Source organism: Drosophila rhopaloa, unplaced genomic scaffold (assembly GCF_018152115.1).
Source record: "Drosophila rhopaloa isolate 14029-0021.01 unplaced genomic scaffold, ASM1815211v1 contig_163, whole genome shotgun sequence".
NCBI classification, from domain to species: Eukaryota; Metazoa; Arthropoda; class Insecta; order Diptera; family Drosophilidae; genus Drosophila; species Drosophila rhopaloa.
The window spans coordinates 14,466,516-14,483,333 of NW_025335043.1; the positions used below are offsets into that span (position 1 = coordinate 14,466,516).

Here is a 16,818-nt window from a genome sequence, read left to right on the forward strand (position 1 = left end):
AATATATAAAATGAATTAATTATATAGCGCTAACCTATACGTTTATTATATACAAGTACCTAACTTTTTAATATTTATTTTTTATTATGTTTTGATTTATTTTAACGTCACGCAGCTGACGTCGCTCCCCCATCCCTAAAACATTCCATAACTAGCCGGGTTTTTGCCCTTTCCAACACTAGTATTTGGGAATAATATATTATAACTCACTTCAAAATGAATTTGAGTTTTCAGGACTTGTACAAAAAGGGTCTGGATATAGGCGAGCAGCAAAGGCGGCGCCAAAAGGACCTTCTTAAGCAACAGAAGCTGCGCCGCCAGCAGGAACAGGATGACTCCCGCCCCCTGCAAAAGACCGGGAAAACGCAGGCAAAGAAGAAAAGCAGAAAACGTGCCGGCCACCAGAAGGGAATCCCCTGGAGACCACAACTTTCCGAGTGGTTGCGCCACAAGCCCGAGGATCTCAACGAGTGGCTGCTGGTTCCCTGTCCCACGGGCAAAAGATGCCTTGTGGTGGCCAGCAGTGGGATCACAAAAGCGTATTCCAAAAGCGGCTGGATGTTCATGGAGATGCGATCTTCTCTGCCCGGCGATTGGCAGCTGCAAAAGTCCCAAACAGTCCTTGACTGCGTTTACGTGGAGGATGCAGACACCTTCTATGTGTTGGATGCCATCTCCTTTGGTCAGCAGAATTTGCAGGATTGCCAGGCATCCTTCCGTTTCTATTGGCTGCGCGCTCGCTTCGAAGAGAACGATTTTGCCAAGATTGGCGAGCACAACGAGAAGCCATTTGTCCTACTAGATCACCACGACTTCGAGGACACCTCTGCTGTGGAGCAGGTCCTGCAAAAATACCCCATTTTCCCGGAAAACAAGCCTCCTTTAGATGGTTTCCTGTTCTATCACAAAGATTCTAGTTATGTGTGCCAAGTCACACCCTTGGTTTGCTGGCTATTCCCCTTTATGATGCAGGATTTGCTAGGTCTACCCGTAAATTCATCTTACACATCTCCAGAGGACTACCAGTCAAGCCAGGCTCTTCATTACATGGACGAGTTCGACCGCAAACTAGCAGAGCAGAGAAAGCAATTCAAGGAGCAGAAAAAGGCAGCTAATGTGCAAGAGTCGCAGCATAACACAATGGAAGCGGAGGAGGAAGCTGATAGCGATGAGTTTGCCAGCCTGAAAGGAGTCCTCGATCATCAGCGGCGTCTGGAGCTCGGGGAATTCGACATGGACTGTGCGGAACCGCCGACAGCTGATGTCTGCTAAGCGAAATGGGTGGCGGTGTGGGGGTGGCTTTCCTGCGCAGGCGCTTTGAAAACGCTGCCCTGGACAAACGGCCTCAGCTCGCGCCCAGGAAAACCAGCCCAGATTGCGGCCAGCCCATAATCAGCAAACCAAACTATTAAATTGCTAAAAACATATTTAACCAAAAATGGTCATTCAGCGAAGTTGGAAAATTCCCACCGATGTGGGGGGTTCCTTAAACACTAACAACACATCAGCGAACGAAGTGCAGCAGCGTTCTTCTCCGGGCATGCAACTGCAGGCAGCAAACTCCTCCTCAGATGACTCCGACTGCTCCAATCAAACCACTCATTCGATGGACACTCGGGTGGCCAGTCCAGTGGAGGGGGGAGAAAACCGGCGGACAAGGATGCGACTGCAGAAAACAACACAATCACGTTGTCGCTGCTGGGCGAGTCCACATCCTCGGATGCGGAGTCCTCGCAGGTCGGTAATTAAAAGTTTATTTATCCATCCCCGTTGCTAAGTTTGTATTTTTGTGCAACCCAGAAATATGTTACCACTCCAGAAATGGCGGAGAACATGTTGCAACGCATTCGCCAACGACTCGGTGGTTCACACAACACGGAAAGTGGCGGCAGTGCGGAGTCGGCCATGAGAGCTCTGGAACTTCTGAGGATTAGTGTACAGCAAACCTTCGATGCGGAGGTCAATGAGATAATCAAACGTTATATGCAAGTATGTTAAAGACGGTTTTGGGGTGTAAACCTTATCTAATTTTGCTTTTGTTTACTTAAACCAGAACTTCTTTAAGCCCGCCTTTGGCAATATCAAGGAGAATCTTGGTCAGCATTCGGTGAATGAGGAAACGCTGCAGAAGATGTCATCATGTGCTTTGTTGGAGAATGCCAAGGCTCAGTACACGAACTTTGTGCGCCAGCATCGCTTGGTGCCTGGAGCCTCAGAACAGCAGCGCTTGGCACTCAAACGCACAGCCAAGCAGGAGATTAACCCAATTAACAAAGTATTTGCTGGAAACACCGGCTTTGTGGCCACCAAACCCATGCCCTGCACGGCGACCACGGCCAACCAGTTGCCAATCCAGAACCAACAACCTGCTGCACAAATTTTGCCACCTCAACAACCGGAGTTGCAAACAGTTCAGCCTCTGCAGCAACAGCAGGAACCAAATCAGGCACAAAACCAACAGCAACAGCAGCATCGCTCAACGGTGACTCCGCTGGTGGGTGGAACCCTGCCCACTCCCGTGCGCAGGCAGATATTTTGGAACACAGCACAGATCTCGACCACCACCAAGTTCGTGCTGGATGTGCAGGCCAATCTGGCCTTTGGCTTTGGCACCGACGGCAAGGAGCGATTGGCCAGCAAGCACCCGGAATTGATACGATATCTGCCAGATGGTGAGGACAGGGAGTGGCTGGCCACTCGAGGCATTATTCCCGCCGAGAATCGCAGTTCTCGGTTCCTATTTCTTATCCACGATGAAGTCTGCCGGCTGCAGCAGACCCATGAACTGTATCGCCACAAAACCAACATTGATCTCAGCATGATGCTTACTTTTAGTGTCACTGATGCCATGATACACAAAATGAGGCTATTCTTTGTTGATCTGAATATCAAGAGCCGTGGGCTTATAACCAACTCGTACATTATGCCCAGCCAGCAGCAATCGGGAAATGCCAACAACAGTCATTTGAGAAATGCCCTGCTCCAGGGCGCTTCAGGTCAGCAACAACAGCAGCAACAGCCGCAGCAACAACAGGTAGCCACGCCGCCGGCTGAAGAAGTGGTGCTTAAAGAACTGCCGGCTGCATCGCCAACTCCTTGCCTGCAGGGTCAAGTGGTGGGCAGTACCACAACGCCGCTAAAGACCAAGCTGGTTGCCAGTTCCACGCTTAGTTCCTCGCATGCCACACTTACGGCGCTACTGAACAACGGAGGAGCTGTTGTGGGAGCAGCTCCTCCAGGAAATTCTGCTCCCAACACCATCGGAAAATTTAGAAATTAAGACGAGTCAATTAGATTTGGTTATTTTGCCAAGGAGTTACCAACTAAAACTGCTTTATTCTATATATTTTAAATCAAAAACTTGTAACACACTTTTGTTTCTTTAAATTTTGTTTTATGCTGCGTTAGCACGAATAGCATTAATAAATGATTGAAGTTTAAATAAGGTATCCTTAAATTTTTTTAATTAATTTTTTATAACCCGTAGAATGTCAAAAATTGTTTGCCTAAATTGTTGACTTGTAGGTTGTTTATTCGTATATGCCACCTAAACCCTCCCACAATCATAGACAATTTCAAATAAATATTTGATGTTTATTGAAACTCAATTTGATATACATATAATGTGGGTCTCTTTTGGTTTTTCTACAGTTATTTTAAATATAATAATATATATTTATAATATGTACGTTCATATTCATATAGTTCACATCTGTGTATATTGTTTTACATAGTGTACGCAGGTAATGGCTAATTATTATTTTAACAAGTAGTAGATTTGTGTTCTTATAAGCCTTGCTATAGCCCACTCTGCACTTTTAAAGCGCAATCCTCCCCAGATTCCTGTTCCTGCCCAACGCTACACGCTGATATGGTGTCATTTTTACAGTATTCAAAGTACTCGATACCAACATTCGGCCAAGTACAATAAGTAATAGTAGTCGTAGGATTAGAGTTAAGAGTTTAGTAGAAAAGACCAAAAATACCTAAGAGTAGTTGATAGCAGCAGTTCAACGCGCTGAACATTAGTAAGTAGTTTTAATTTTGAGATAGCACAACCATTTTAGTTTTCGTTACCCAACTACGTATATAAAACAACAGCCAGATTGTGAAGAGTAATTAGCCAACCGAAGAAACAGGAATATCTTTGTGTGTTCCACTTTTACCCTGACTACCTTGACAACTACCAAGTACTTACAAGATACAACAATGGATTATCTGGTACTAAGTATTTTTCTTAGGGTTTTTTTTAAAGCAACATCTAACAATAAGAAAAGCCCGCAGCTGCCCTTGAAACAGATACAGATACAGATATAGAGACTATATAGTTGCCGTAACGGTTAAAGAGTCGTTAAGCTTTCACACAAGAAATGGTTCTCAGCTTAAGGACATTTTTAGGTACCGTAACTGGCGTTAAAAGTGTTTAGGACAGTAAAAGTTCCACAATCTTTGCTGCAGCTTAAGTACTCTAGGCAATACGACTCAAGTGTAAGCGTTGTATAAATAAATCTATGTGTTTGTAACTTTAGTTTGAAACTCCAAGTCGTTAGGCTGAACGTTGATATAAGATATTAGATATTAGATTTATACACAAGTTCCGAAAATGTAAATTTTTCACTTTTTTTCATTACACGAGATTGTCCTGTTTTTGTGTGGCTGCTAAAAGCGTCTGGAGAGTTTGAAAAACGGGTGGAAATGTGGGGAAAAATAGGAAGAGGGGGTGTCTTTAATCTGCTGTGTTGCAATCAATGCCCTACCATAAAATGACTACAGTAAATTCGTCTTAATCACGCTTTAATCGCACTCAATTCTCACATCCACACAAGCACACACCCACAAAGATTGTCGATTTAAACTAGATATCTTTCGTTCAGTTTTTAGATTTTCAAATTTTGGGTTATTCAATTTGTAGATAATCAGATTGTTAGAGCCTCAGATTTATAGATCCTTTTTTTTAGAAGTTCGGATTTCGTGTTTGTGGAGCAGTTGAAACCTTGGCGGGGTTTTCAGCTGTTCAGATAGTTGGGGCTAGCCTATTTGGTTTTATTGGCGCAACATTTAATTAACACTTATTCGGATATATGTCTTGGTTAGCTAGCAAGCTTTAAATCCCTCTCTCTTCGTTGCCTCGAAATTTCAACATTATTGTTTTGGTGCCCGTTTCGCTTCCATTCTCCAATCTCCATTCCTCACTTTCAAATGCGAACTACATTAAACTTTCACAAACACAACAAGCAAAAATATATAAGCGTGTGTATATATGCTTCTGGTACTCTGATTCCTCATTATTGTGCTGTCTGATATTGGTTTTCCCCGATTTAGTGCTGCCTTACCTGTGTACCTTACTTACAAAGCTCTCTCACCACGAATGTATTATATATGGTATATGGTATTTAGTGTAACATAACCCGACCGATTCCACCTGCCAGCCCGTGCTAAGCTCATTTGACTATAACTAATACATACAGGGGACGTAATGCCTTAATGGGGGATATGTCGGGGTAACAATATATCAATATATATACGGTGTCCATATCTTAGGCGCTAACAAATTGAGCTTGCAGTGACGTAATCTCCGACTCCTTGGGATTCCGGCACTGCCTGTGGATTGGGATGACTGCTGGGTTGTTCGGTCAGGGAGAGTTGTCCGAGTCGGAGCCGCCGTAGCTGTGCATCGGGAATAGTGGATACCATCCGTTGATGGGCTGCCCGATGCTCACCTTGTCCAGGTTCACCTCCGTGCCACCCAATCCCTGGTTGTGCTCGAAGCCCACGCACCGCTGCCACACCATGATGACGATGTTCCGACCAAAGACGTCCGAGCTCTGTATTTGCATGGAAATTCGTTATCGTTATTCGCTGTTCGTTTGGGTAATTACATGGCCACCAATAAAAATATGGCGCGTGCCCAACGGGGCGCATCCATCTGTGATAGGTTAACCCTCTGTATACCAATGGGTGAGTTTACTTACTTCACATTTTAAAACATTCATTTGGATCAATACAAAAATAAATAATAATCAACTAGAGTAGATTTTATATATTTTAGGTGGTCACGGGAATTTTTCCAAGTTAAGCGCAAGTGAAAATGAAATCAACCTGTGGACTTTTAATTTTTTAAATCTTTGTATAGTAGAAAACTTTTACATTTTTCAAGCGACTTATATCAAACCAAAGATCTATAAATTGGAACATAATTAATGTAGTCTTTAAAAAGTATGCAATTAATTCACATAAATTAAAAAAATGCTTGAATATATATTTTACAATGAGAAGTGAATTAACAACGTTAAATGAATTAAAGCCTATACAAATTTTAAAAATAATTATTGCTTAAATTTTCTTGGATTTATTTATTATGAAAATCAAAGAAGATTGAAAGTGATTTCTGTTGGGGACCTATTATTTTTGTTAAAAAACGGATATTGGCATACAGAGGGTTAATTCTGGGCCACCAGCTACCCACTGGTCGCGGAATTTGGCCTCCTCGATGCGGGTCGCCCAGCAGCCATTAATCGCATTACAATGCAGGCAGGAGGTAATAACATCCTGGTGGCCATGGTCAGCATCGCGGTATCATGGTCATCATCATCATCGTCACCTGCCAGGCGCTACAACAATGGCCATTTGCTCACCTGGTACTTAATGGTCTGCCGGTAGAGGGGCTCCGCCGCGTGGCGCACCACCCGCGTTTTCTTCTTGTGCCGCAGCCGGTCCCCGTCCTTGATGTAGCACTTCACGTACGTATCCGGCGGAGTCTCGCAGTCCTCGTTGACAATATTACGGGCGCAGATTAGCTGAAAACGAGGGATAGTAAAAGGGGCCATAAAATATGTGCGTATGATGGCATGTTCCAAAGACTCCATAACCAGGAGCCAGCTAGCAACCACATTCCTATTGCAATATCTGGTTCATGAATTCTTGTGTTTATGCCAATCGATTGGCTTTCACAACTAAACAAATGCATTCTTTTGACAATTTTCACAAAAAATCATAATTCAAAAAATATATATGTTTTTGATGGCTAAAGACCGGTAAAAATGACCTCGATTTTTCAGTTTTATAATAAAAACTCTTGGAAATAATGGTCGAATCTAGGAATGTCATACCTCGTTGAATTCTTAATAAAATTTCCAATCGATTGGTATTCTCAGCTAAAAATTTTTATTTTGGCCCAAAATTGGCAAAAAATCAAGTGTTACCCCTTATAAAAAATGCGAAAATCGGTCAAAAAATAAAATTTACCAAATCCACCTGGAATTGATTGTATTGGTTCTCAGCTGCACAAAACAGTAATTCTTTTGGCTGTGCGTCCCATTTTGGCAAAATTACAACAAAAAACGCTTAAAAACTGTGTCTTAAATATATGTTTTTGATAGCCAAAATCCAGAAAAAACAGCTAAATTTTTCAGTTTTTTAATGAAAACTCTTGGAAATGGTTGGTTTTGGGATTGGTTGGTTTTGGGATTGGTATTCTCAGCTAAAAAATTTTATTTTGGCCCAATTTTGGCAAAAAATCAAATGTGTGTTGAAATATATGTTTTTGATGGCCAAAATTGCAAAAATATAAACTCGAAAAAACAGGGCTTTTTTAAGGGGTAACACTTAAAAAAGCCCTGTTTTTCTTTAAAATATTTAAGTCCACTTACCTCCACCTCCACGTTCCCTTTGATCTTGACGAATCCCATCTTAAGTTCCCCGTACCTCGCGGTGGTCAGGCGGTAGCCCTTGGGGTGGATCTGCGATGGACCCAGCTTAAGTCCATAGCTGGACTCTCCGCCCGTGAGAGCGGGCATGTTGACATAGCTCCCACTGAGGGTCTTGACCACGCTCTGCTTCCTCTGCGGACTATCTGGTCCAGGGCTATCCACACCCAAGCCCACGCCGCTCCTCTGATAAACACTGCCCTTGCGGGTGGGCGTGCCCAGGGGCGGGGTTTCGGTGACCTTGGCCACATACATGCTGCCCTTCCGCTGCAACGTGGTGGTGGTGGTCGGAGTGGGAGCCTGGCTGTCACCCAACTGGAACATGCTGCTCTTGCGCTGCTGCATCTGGCTGGTGGCCAGCAGTTGCCCCTGCCGACTGGAATCCTGGGCCACATTCGACACGGAGGCGGCCTGTTTGAGCCGGGAAAGCACCTGCTTGGGACTCTGCGGCGGCAGCTGGCTTCCTGATCCCTTCCAGCGCGGCCTGTACCGCCTGTCCTCGTCCTCGGACGGCGGACTGGTGTCGGCATTGGCCACGCCCAGGGGCAGATGCTGCTGCAGGTACTGCTGCTGCTGCAACTGCAACTGCTGGAGCTGCTGCAACTGCTGCTGCTGCTGCTGCGACAAATCCAAGACGGAACTCTTGCGGCTATTGGGTCCGCTCGGCAATCCAACGCGACTGGCACCTGTTCAGGTGAGAATCAGAAGTTAGAGCATTCCCTTACACCTCCTTCAAAACGCTTTCGAACTCAACTCAAAGTATCAAGTATTACTGCAGATATGGGAAAACTACCGTTTATCTACGGGCAACTACCAAAAAGTCTACCTATTTAAGTTTTAAGGACCCCATCAAAGGTTCCTTTATGTTTAATTTACATTTTTAATGATTTAGGTATTCAATACTATTTCTACGAGTGAATCATTTTACGTTAACATTCATTATTAACATATATAAGAATAGTACTAAATTCGAATCGTTCATAATATGTGCAATACTTTTTATTCTTATAATGATTTTATGTGATATTTCTTATGATCAACTTTTGAGTTGAATATTTAAAAATTCAATTAATATTTTGTTTTTTTCTAAAATGGTTTAAATTACTCTCTCCAAATAAAGATATTGGGATACATTAATAGCATTAGGCAAATATATAAAATACAAATATGTATATCCCGTAATTTAATTATTTTCTGGCCCCACACTATCTCGATACTTTCCATCACTAGTTTTTTAAGGCTGTAGAATGAAAGGTGTTTAAGGACTAGGACTAAGATAAGAAAATAGGGAAAGCTACATCAAACCAAGCATGCAGATAAAAACATCAGTATCGATTTGGGAATTAAGTCGTTCTCAGTATATATTTTATAATGCTTTATGTTCGTTTTACAACGTTATTGTAATACGCTTTCAAAATGCCGGCAATGGATGTGGACACCGCCCTGCAGACCATTGGTAAAATATATATACCAGAAATATATATTTTTGTTAATACATGAAACTTTGCCCCAATCTCCACCAGGCTATGGCTGTGGTCAGGTGATAATCTTCGCGGTGAGCTTCTTTATTTACATGTATTCCGTTGCCGAGTCCATGAGTGTGTCCTATATCGTGGTGCTGACTTCCTGCGAGTTCGCCACCACCAAAGAGGAGAAGACCCTTCTGGCCGACTCCCTGCTGGGTGGAATGGTTGTCTCCGGGCTGTTCATTGGATTCCTGGCGGACAAGTACGGTCGGAAGTACATTCTCCGCTTGGCGTTGATAGGAGCACTGGGCTTCTCTTCAATCTCCGCTTTAATGCCGGAGCTCTATTCGCTGTCTGTGCTTCGGATGGTCGTGGGAGTCTTGTAGGTGGCCCTGTGTTCATTGGACTCCTTCTAACCACCTCAGTACCTCCTCCAGTCTCTCCGCCGTTGCTTCCTTACAGGTGGGCTTCCTCACCGAGTTCCATTCACCCAACTGGCGACCATTGGTGGTCACCCTTTGCGGCCAATCGGTGAGCACGGCCCTGATCTTCTGTCCCCTGATGGCCATGGCCATCCTGCACGAGGACTTCAGCGTGACCATTAGCAGCGACTACGACATGCGCCCCTGGCGCTTCCTCATGCTGGCCGTCCAGATTCCCGGCTGGTTGGCTCTCCTCGGGATCTGCTTGGTGCCGGACACTCCCTACTTCTACATGTCCGTGGGCCGCGATGATAAGGCCATCCTGGCCCTCCAATGGGTGTGCCGGATGAACCGGAAGAAGTGGGAGGACTTCGATATATCAGGTCTGACTGAAGAGCGCCGCAATTCAGTCGAGGATGGGGGATTTTTTAAGAATATGTGGTCCGAGAGCATCCGGCTGTTCCAGAGGCCTTACGTATACATTGTTGTCATGAGTCTGTTGCTCATTTTTGGGCTATTTTTCACGTGAGTGATTCTCTTTTAATAACGCCACATATATTCTTTATATTTGCTTGCTCAATCAAGTTAAACAGACATAACATGGCCAAAAACATCAGCGGTAGCAGATAAATATGTTTACCTTTTTCACCAGCAGATGGTGCTTGTCTTTCCAATAGAATTGGATTACGCCATCTGCTGGGAAATTTGGCAGCGACTTCAAACAGATTAATAGATATGTGATTAATAACGTTACGATGATCTTGTTAACAACCACGCAGCTCCATTGGCCTGGGCATCTGGTTTCCGGTTATACGCAACATGGACAACTCAGGCAAACACCGACTGTGCAACCTGGTTCGACATAACCCACTATTTCACAAGCATAAAGTCCATATAATCAATGGCACAGAGGTTCCAGAACCGTACCACTGTGACGACGTGATGACCAACCTGATCGATCCCATTTACTACGGCCTCGCCTACTTCTTTTGTTACATACTGTCCTCGCTTTTGCTGCAGTGCCTCATCCGGAAGTACGTCATTGCGCTGCACATTGGAGTGGCTTTTATCCTGGGCGTGACGCTTAATTGGATGAGGCAGCCGACTATTGTGCTGATCTGCTTCACCGGCATGATGGTCCTGCCGGGGGTCCTGATCCCGCTGGCCTCCTCGGTCCTGATCGACGCCCTACCAATTCACCTGCGAGGAAAGGCTCTGTGCATGGTGCGATCCTTGGCGAGACTGGGAGCTGTTGGTGGAAGCACCTTGGTGGGACTGCTGATAAGGGTCTCCTGCGATGTCACCCTCAACGTATTCAACTTCTATCTGATTGGTAAGTGGGGTTGACCTTTAATATATATTTACGACGTTCCTTCTCTTGGCAGTTTGCTTCATTTTGGCCATGTTTTTACCGAAATAAACCCAGGGTAGTCTTGTGTTGCATATTCTTATCCAAATTTGTAAGTGATGCTATAGATATGGGTAAGTGAAAAGCCTTCCTTTTGATCTCTTTTAAATATTGATCCCCAGTTTTGTGAACTGCCGCTGAATGTTATCGCTACCTCTCTGCGAAATGGTTATTGGAGCCTTCAAAAGACTGGAATTATAATAGCTAAAGTCCGTTGAGCTCTTAAACTTTTACCAAGAGGGTCTTGAGTTCACTTGGTGACACAACTGTCAGAACTCAGCGTTACATTAAATATCTACTTGTGGTCTGCTGATAGATCCACTGGAAGCAGCTTTGTAATCTTGTGCACTTTTGAATATCTTTAATAAAGGAATTCACTATGAAGATGTTGTAATTAGTCGAAATAATCTGATAGTAATTTCTGGTGGTATATGAGATATTTTATGTTTTTTTTTTTTTTCTTAATTTAAATTTATTTACATCTATATTTTATGTCCGCTTCGATATGCAATAAACGTTTTCCTAGCAATCCGTATTTTGGTTTCAAGCTTTCGTTATTCGTTTTATATACACAAATTGTGAAATAGCAATAAAGGCTTTGCAGTTCATGGAAACCGACACAATAGCCAATTCAAGCGTGGTCTCGCTCACTCAGCCTCACCTTTGGTCTTGGTCAAGACATCGAACAAAGCATGTAGCTATGTAAACAACATCTAAAATTGAGCAGTGTATATTTTGAAATTTTGTCGTTAATTTATAGAAGATTTCAAGATGCCGGCTGTGGATGTGGACACTGCCCTCTTGACCATAGGTAAAGGAGTTTAGTCAGCCGCAGTCATGGGAAGTAGGCAACTTGTCATCGCTCTCCACCAGGTTATGGCTTCGCTCAGGTGATAATCTTCGTGGTGAGCTTCTTCACTTACATGTACTCCGTATCCGAGTCCATGAGCGTGTCCTATATCGTGGTGCTGACGTCCTGCGAGTTCGCCACCACCAAAGAGGAGAAGACCCTCCTGGCCGACTCCCTGCTAGGTGGAATGGTTGTCTCCGGGCTGTTCATTGGATTCCTGGCGGACAAATACGGGCGGAAGTACATTCTCCGCTTGGCGTTGATAGGAGCTTTGGGCTTCTCTTCAATCTCCGCTTTAATGCCGGAGCTCTACTCGCTGTCAGTGCTTCGGATGATCGTGGGACTCTTGTAGGTAGCCTTAATCTTTATTTGACTTTTTATCTCCATAATCTCCTCCAGCCTCTCCGGGGTTTCCTCCTTACAAGTGGGCTTCCTCACCGAGTTCCATGCGCCCCAGTGGCGACCATTGGTGGTCACCCTTTGCAGCCAATCGGTGAGCACGGCCCTGATCTACTGTCCCCTGATGACCATGGCCATTCAGCCCCACTCCATCAGCGTGAACATCACCAGCGACTACCATATGCGCGGTTGGCGATTCCTGATGATGATCGTCCAGATTCCCGGCTGGATAGCTCTGCTGGGGATTTGCCTAGTGCCCGAGACCCCGCACTTCTACATGTCTGTGAGGCGGGATCAAGAGGCCACCGAGGTCCTCAAGTGGATATGCCGGATGAACAGGAAGAACCTAGAGGATCTGGACATATTTTTGACCGAAGACCCTCGTGCCACGATCATTTCCAAGGAAGGTTTCTTTAGGAATATGTTGTACGAAATGACGCGGCTATTCCGCAAGCCATACGTCGGAACATTTATGATCTGCCTAATGGTAATTTTTGGATTATTCTTTACGTGAGTTAAAGAATTAAAATGTTCAGCTTAAATACCTTTTAGGTCTATACATTCTATAGTCCTAGGTTCTATTATGGTGACCCTAATAATTTTGAAAACAAAATTTATCTTTCTGAACCTTTCAGGTCCATTGGCATGGGCATCTGGTTTCCGATTATTCGCAACATGGACAACTCCGGCAGCCACCGGTTGTGCGATCTCGTTGAAAATAATCCAATATTTCATGCCCCCCCGATCATAAACGGCACAGAGGCAGGACCACCGAGTTGCCACGACGAGATGACCAACCTGATCGATCCCATCTACTATGGATTGGCCTACATGGGTTGTTTTTTTTTGTCCTCGCTGTTGTTGCAGTGCCTCATTCGGAAGAACGTGATTACGTTGCACATCGCAGTGGCTTTTGTCCTGGGCATTTCTCTAAATTTCCTAAAGCAGCCGACTTTGGTGCTAGTCTGCTTCACCGGCATGATGGTCATGCCGGGAGTCCTGATCCCGCTGGCCTCCTCGGTGCTGATCGACGCCCTGCCCATCCACCTGCGAGGAAAGGCTCTGTGCATGGTGCGATCCTTGGCGAGACTGGGAGCCGTGGGGGGCAGCACCTTGGTTGGACTACTGATAAGGGTCTCCTGTGATACCACCCTGAACCTATTCAACGTCTATCTGGCTGGTAAGTGGGTGATCGACCTTTATGTCTGATGTTAATCTTTTTAAGACTTCCCTTACTATTTCAGTTTGCGTCATTTTGGCCATCTTTTTACCCAAGTGAGAGCAGGTCCAGTTTAAGGAAAGTGATGAAACTACCTTTAGACTCCGCTGTCAAGGTACTCGATCTGTACTAGGTCTGCTGATATAGATCAGCAGACTCCTTGGGCAAGGAATTCTGCTGAGCAAGGAAGTCTGCTGATATAGATCAGCAGTTGTCCAGTGAGTGAAAGTGGCTATGAATTCTTGTGTATTCTCAATAAGTGTTTGAATAAATATTTTCGTCGCAAAAAGAGTTTAATTCATGACAGTTCTAAGCAAATGAAAATGTCAACCAATCCTTTTAATATCCCTCAAAAGTTTTCTAAGCAATCCGTATTTACGTTTCAGCTGTTCTACATTTTTTTATTTTTACACAAAAATGGTTAAAAACAACGCGCACGATGAGTGACATAGATGATGTGTTCGCCTTACTGGGTAAGTCCTGTGAAACAGAGGATGATCCTGTTGCCTGAGCTTTGTGGTCCGCAGGATTCGGCAAGATGCAGTACATCGTTCTCTTCGCCTGCCTTGTCATGCAAATGTGGATCACCAACGAGCAAATGGGCATTGCGGTGGTGATTGCCGGGGCCAGTTGTGAGCTGGAGATCGTAGATTATCGGGTGGCCTGGCTAATGGCCTGCAACTTTGGCTCCCAGATGCTATCCTGCTATATGTGGGGCGAACTATCGGATGGGTTTGGAAGACGCAGGGTGATCCTGATCGCGGGCCTGACCGCAATCTTATTGTCCTTGCTGTCGGCTTGCATGCCGGAGTTCTGGTCCTTTTTGGTCCTGCGCACATTGCAAGGTTTCTTGTGAGTAGAGAGAGGACACTTGCGATCCAAAATACAATCACCTTCACCCACCCAAAGTATCTCGGGATCGTTGGTTTGTACCATGACCTACTTGAGTGAGTTCACAAAGGTTTCCCTGCGCCCCAGAGTGCAGAACATTATGAGCTACGCCATCGGCCTGAGCCTGATTTATGTGCCGTGTAAGAATCGATTCACTAGCCTCCTCAGATGAGCAGATTTCTCCTTCCCGCAGCGCTGGCCGGTGTCCTGCTTCCGTTGGAAATGGAACCCATTGGCGGTTGGCGCATCCTGCTTATTTGCAATCAGATCCCCGGAATCCTCGGACTGATCTCGCTGATTTTTCTGCCCGAGAGCCCCAAGTACTGCCTCTCAACTGGCAATCCGGAGAAGGCCATGAACATCATGGAGAAGGTCTGCCGGCTGAACAAGGGCAAGGACGTTACCCTGGCCAGTTTGGGAGTGGACTCGCTCACACAACCTCGCCTGCGTCCTTCGTAAGGATTCGTTTTGCTCCAGTTCCGATTGTAATTCTATTCCCACCAGGCAAATGGTTAAGGATCGGTGTCACGATACCAAGAATCTTATGACAACACATGCCAGGTTCATGTGTATTTTCTTCTTTATCTTTTTTAGCCTGAGTGGAATGTGAGTTAAATGTCTTGTTCTATTTTATTTATTAAAGTTTCCAATCATTTTACAGAGCCTTCGCTTTGCCCATTTGGATGTTGCGAATCAGAGTTCTTGTTTCTCACTTTGAAGAGCCGCAGACGATATGTGATCACTTGAAAGGCGTTCGTCCAGAAAGGAGTCAAGAGGTGGGCTATGATGTTCAAGTATGACTTTCCACACTCACCTCCTCTCACAGTGTGAACTAGGTTTTAAGGAAATGATGGATCCCATTATCCACGGGTTCGTCGTCCTCGGGCTCTTCGTGCTGACCAGCGTTCTCTTGATTTGTCTTAAGCGTCGGATAGTTATAGTTACGTATACCGTTGTGGCAATTGCTGGATGCGTGGCCTTAAATTTTATGAAGCATCCCGACCTGATACTGGCTTCCTTCTTCGCCATAATCGATCCGCCCCTGTGCAGCATCAGGTTGGCAGGTTCCCTGCTCATAGACCTCGTGCCTACTCATCTGAGGTAAGTTTATTTCCATACTATCATTAATTGATTTTTATGATTTTTTTCTAGGGGTAAAGCCTTTGCTCTTATCAGCATGTTAGGTCGCTGTGGCGTTTTGATAACCAGTTTGTATGTGGGTTACACCCTGACCCACAGCTGTTTGGTCACCTTCAATCTCTTAATTTTGATACTATTGGGTAAGCAACTCCTCTCACTTAAAATGTATATTCTACCAAAAGAAAATCCCCAGTTTGCGGCATACTGGTGCTGTTGTTACCAACGGATGTTAAAATTAGAAGTATAACACAGTGAGGTCTCATATAATTTTGCATATGTAAATTGTATATATGACTTTTGAAATAAAAATTGCTCTAAAGCTCTTTTTATTTAAATTTGGAATACCCTCTTTATAAACTTTTGGTGTACGTGAGGTGCGTAATTATACGACAGACATGCTTCATTAAAACTTTTGGCAAATGACGAGGCTTTCGGCAATGAGTTTTTCCCTATCGGGCCTGCCAATCAGTCAATCAATCATTCAATCAATTGGGCGTACAAATTTGATGCCCCCTGCGCCGAAAAGCGGAGAAAAGGATTATGGCAAAAGTTCAAATATTTTTGTGCACCAGCCAAAAATAAAATAAACGTCAAATAAACTTGGCGACAGCTGCGTTTATACGCTCTCGAGTGGTTCTTTTTTTTATATTTTTTGTATGTTTGAGCCCAGCGGATATGAAAGTGCGTAAAAGGCAAAACGGAAACGGAAGGCAAGGCAATCGCTAAGCGGCTTAATAATAACTGTCGAGCAAGAAAATCGAATCGAAAGGAAAACGGGAAGCGAGAAACGAGAAAACATATTGGCGAAGACGGCCAACTTTTTGCTGAGCAAGGACAATAAAAGGGACATCTACTTGGCAGCCAGGTTCCCCAGCGAGAATGGAGCTGTCAATTCCGTATAGAACATGTATATATAATATATATGTGGGACATATATGTATGTTTTCATATCCCCACCTTTGTGGAGAACTTTTCCCAGACAGAGACGCTGCTTATTTTCATATTTAACGGCTTGTTTGTGGCTCTGGGAAATTCGTATTTTTTGGCTTTGTTCTGTTATCGCGTTTCGTTTTTGAACTTTTATTTTTCTGTTCTGTCTGAGCTTTCATATTTCGCATTTGCAAAGTTAATTTCAAGGCTGAGCTATTTCGACGGGGCGTTGAAGGGTTTATGAGGGCGGCGAACTGTTGCGAAAAGACAACAGGTAATAAGGGGTTTTCCCCCTCCGAGCTTTGCATTTTAAACGCAAATTTGCTTGCCAGTTGCTGGCTTTTGTTCGCTGGTACAAATTTCTTTTCGGCAACTTTTTTGGGGCTG

At 44.4% G+C, this 16,818-nt stretch overlaps 6 protein-coding genes across 9 annotated transcripts in view; 5 read left to right on the plus strand and 1 right to left on the minus strand.

Moving 5' to 3' along the window:
* Positions 1–168: 168 nt before the first annotated feature.
* LOC108040297 (snurportin-1) lies at positions 169–1,405 on the plus strand. Its single transcript, XM_017117710.2, has one exon. It carries the CDS (start codon positions 217–219, stop codon positions 1,270–1,272), a length of 1,056 nt encoding a protein of 351 aa, XP_016973199.1. The 5' UTR covers positions 169–216; the 3' UTR covers positions 1,273–1,405.
* Positions 1,406–1,431: 26 nt separating this feature from the next.
* Positions 1,432–3,621, plus strand: LOC108053509. The gene is given in 4 exon segments (XM_017136197.2): positions 1,432–1,637; positions 1,640–1,737; positions 1,801–1,989; positions 2,054–3,621. Coding segments are annotated over 4 exon segments (1,713 nt in total). The 5' UTR covers positions 1,432–1,438; the 3' UTR covers positions 3,281–3,621.
* A 19-nt stretch (positions 3,622–3,640) lies between these two features.
* Positions 3,641–16,818, minus strand: part of LOC108038744 (regulating synaptic membrane exocytosis protein 1) — a 69,012-nt gene continuing 55,834 nt past the window's right edge. Inside the window, 3 exon segments of the mRNA XM_044458239.1 lie at positions 3,641–5,825; positions 6,636–6,797; positions 7,650–8,392. Of these exon segments, the coding sequence (XP_044314174.1) occupies positions 5,634–5,825; positions 6,636–6,797; positions 7,650–8,392 (1,097 nt within the window). The 3' untranslated portion in view covers positions 3,641–5,633.
* LOC108053613 (synaptic vesicle glycoprotein 2B) lies at positions 9,054–11,386 on the plus strand. 2 transcript variants are annotated; one of them, XR_001769706.2, is made up of 6 exons: positions 9,054–9,162; positions 9,230–9,554; positions 9,610–10,119; positions 10,374–10,927; positions 10,980–11,076; positions 11,125–11,386. XR_001769706.2 is itself a non-coding variant. In XM_017136323.2 (6 exons), exons 1-5 carry the CDS (start codon positions 9,123–9,125, stop codon positions 11,012–11,014), a joined length of 1,464 nt encoding a protein of 487 aa, XP_016991812.1. In that variant the 5' UTR covers positions 9,054–9,122; the 3' UTR covers positions 11,015–11,054; positions 11,125–11,386. The 2 variants fall into 2 exon arrangements, 1 of the variants encoding a protein (XP_016991812.1); XM_017136323.2 differs by having other exon boundaries at positions 10,980–11,054.
* On the plus strand, positions 11,495–13,608 carry LOC108053591 (putative transporter SVOPL). 2 transcript variants are annotated; one of them, XM_017136295.2, is made up of 6 exons: positions 11,495–11,704; positions 11,763–11,813; positions 11,876–12,200; positions 12,252–12,761; positions 12,887–13,431; positions 13,496–13,608. In XM_017136295.2, exons 2-6 carry the CDS (start codon positions 11,774–11,776, stop codon positions 13,528–13,530), a joined length of 1,455 nt encoding a protein of 484 aa, XP_016991784.2. In that variant the 5' UTR covers positions 11,495–11,704; positions 11,763–11,773; the 3' UTR covers positions 13,531–13,608. The 2 variants fall into 2 exon arrangements, with proteins under 2 accessions (XP_016991784.2, XP_016991798.1); XM_017136309.2 differs by lacking the exon at positions 13,496–13,608 and having other exon boundaries at positions 11,495–11,813; positions 12,252–12,738; positions 12,887–13,070.
* On the plus strand, positions 13,839–15,816 carry LOC108053570 (putative transporter SVOPL). Of its 2 annotated transcripts, XM_044458241.1 has the most exons (9): positions 13,839–13,943; positions 13,998–14,322; positions 14,380–14,501; positions 14,555–14,816; positions 14,866–14,967; positions 15,023–15,137; positions 15,188–15,462; positions 15,514–15,641; positions 15,695–15,816. In XM_044458241.1, the coding sequence occupies exons 1-9, from the start codon at positions 13,910–13,912 to the stop codon at positions 15,754–15,756; spliced, it is 1,425 nt and encodes a 474-aa protein (XP_044314176.1). In that variant the 5' UTR covers positions 13,839–13,909; the 3' UTR covers positions 15,757–15,816. The 2 variants fall into 2 exon arrangements, with proteins under 2 accessions (XP_044314176.1, XP_044314175.1); XM_044458240.1 differs by having other exon boundaries at positions 15,514–15,779.

Bases quoted from the DNA above. Each gene is read 5' to 3' on its own strand.
- LOC108040297 (XM_017117710.2), top strand. From the start codon at position 217: ATGAATTTGAGTTTTCAGGACTTGTACAAAAAGGGTCTGGATATAGGC.
- LOC108053613 (XM_017136323.2), top strand. From the start codon at position 9,123: ATGCCGGCAATGGATGTGGACACCGCCCTGCAGACCATTG. The intron at 9,163-9,229 runs GTAAAATATATA...AATCTCCACCAG, and splicing joins CACCGCCCTGCAGACCATTG to GCTATGGCTGTGGTCAGGTG. The intron at 10,928-10,979 runs GTAAGTGGGGTT...TTCTCTTGGCAG, and splicing joins ATTCAACTTCTATCTGATTG to TTTGCTTCATTTTGGCCATG.
- LOC108053591 (XM_017136295.2), top strand. From the start codon at position 11,774: ATGCCGGCTGTGGATGTGGACACTGCCCTCTTGACCATAG. The intron at 12,762-12,886 runs GTGAGTTAAAGA...TGAACCTTTCAG, and splicing joins ATTTTTGGATTATTCTTTAC to GTCCATTGGCATGGGCATCT. The intron at 13,432-13,495 runs GTAAGTGGGTGA...TTACTATTTCAG, and splicing joins ATTCAACGTCTATCTGGCTG to TTTGCGTCATTTTGGCCATC.
- LOC108053570 (XM_044458240.1), top strand. From the start codon at position 13,910: ATGAGTGACATAGATGATGTGTTCGCCTTACTGG. The intron at 13,944-13,997 runs GTAAGTCCTGTG...TGTGGTCCGCAG, and splicing joins TGATGTGTTCGCCTTACTGG to GATTCGGCAAGATGCAGTAC. The intron at 14,323-14,379 runs GTGAGTAGAGAG...ACCCACCCAAAG, and splicing joins CGCACATTGCAAGGTTTCTT to TATCTCGGGATCGTTGGTTT.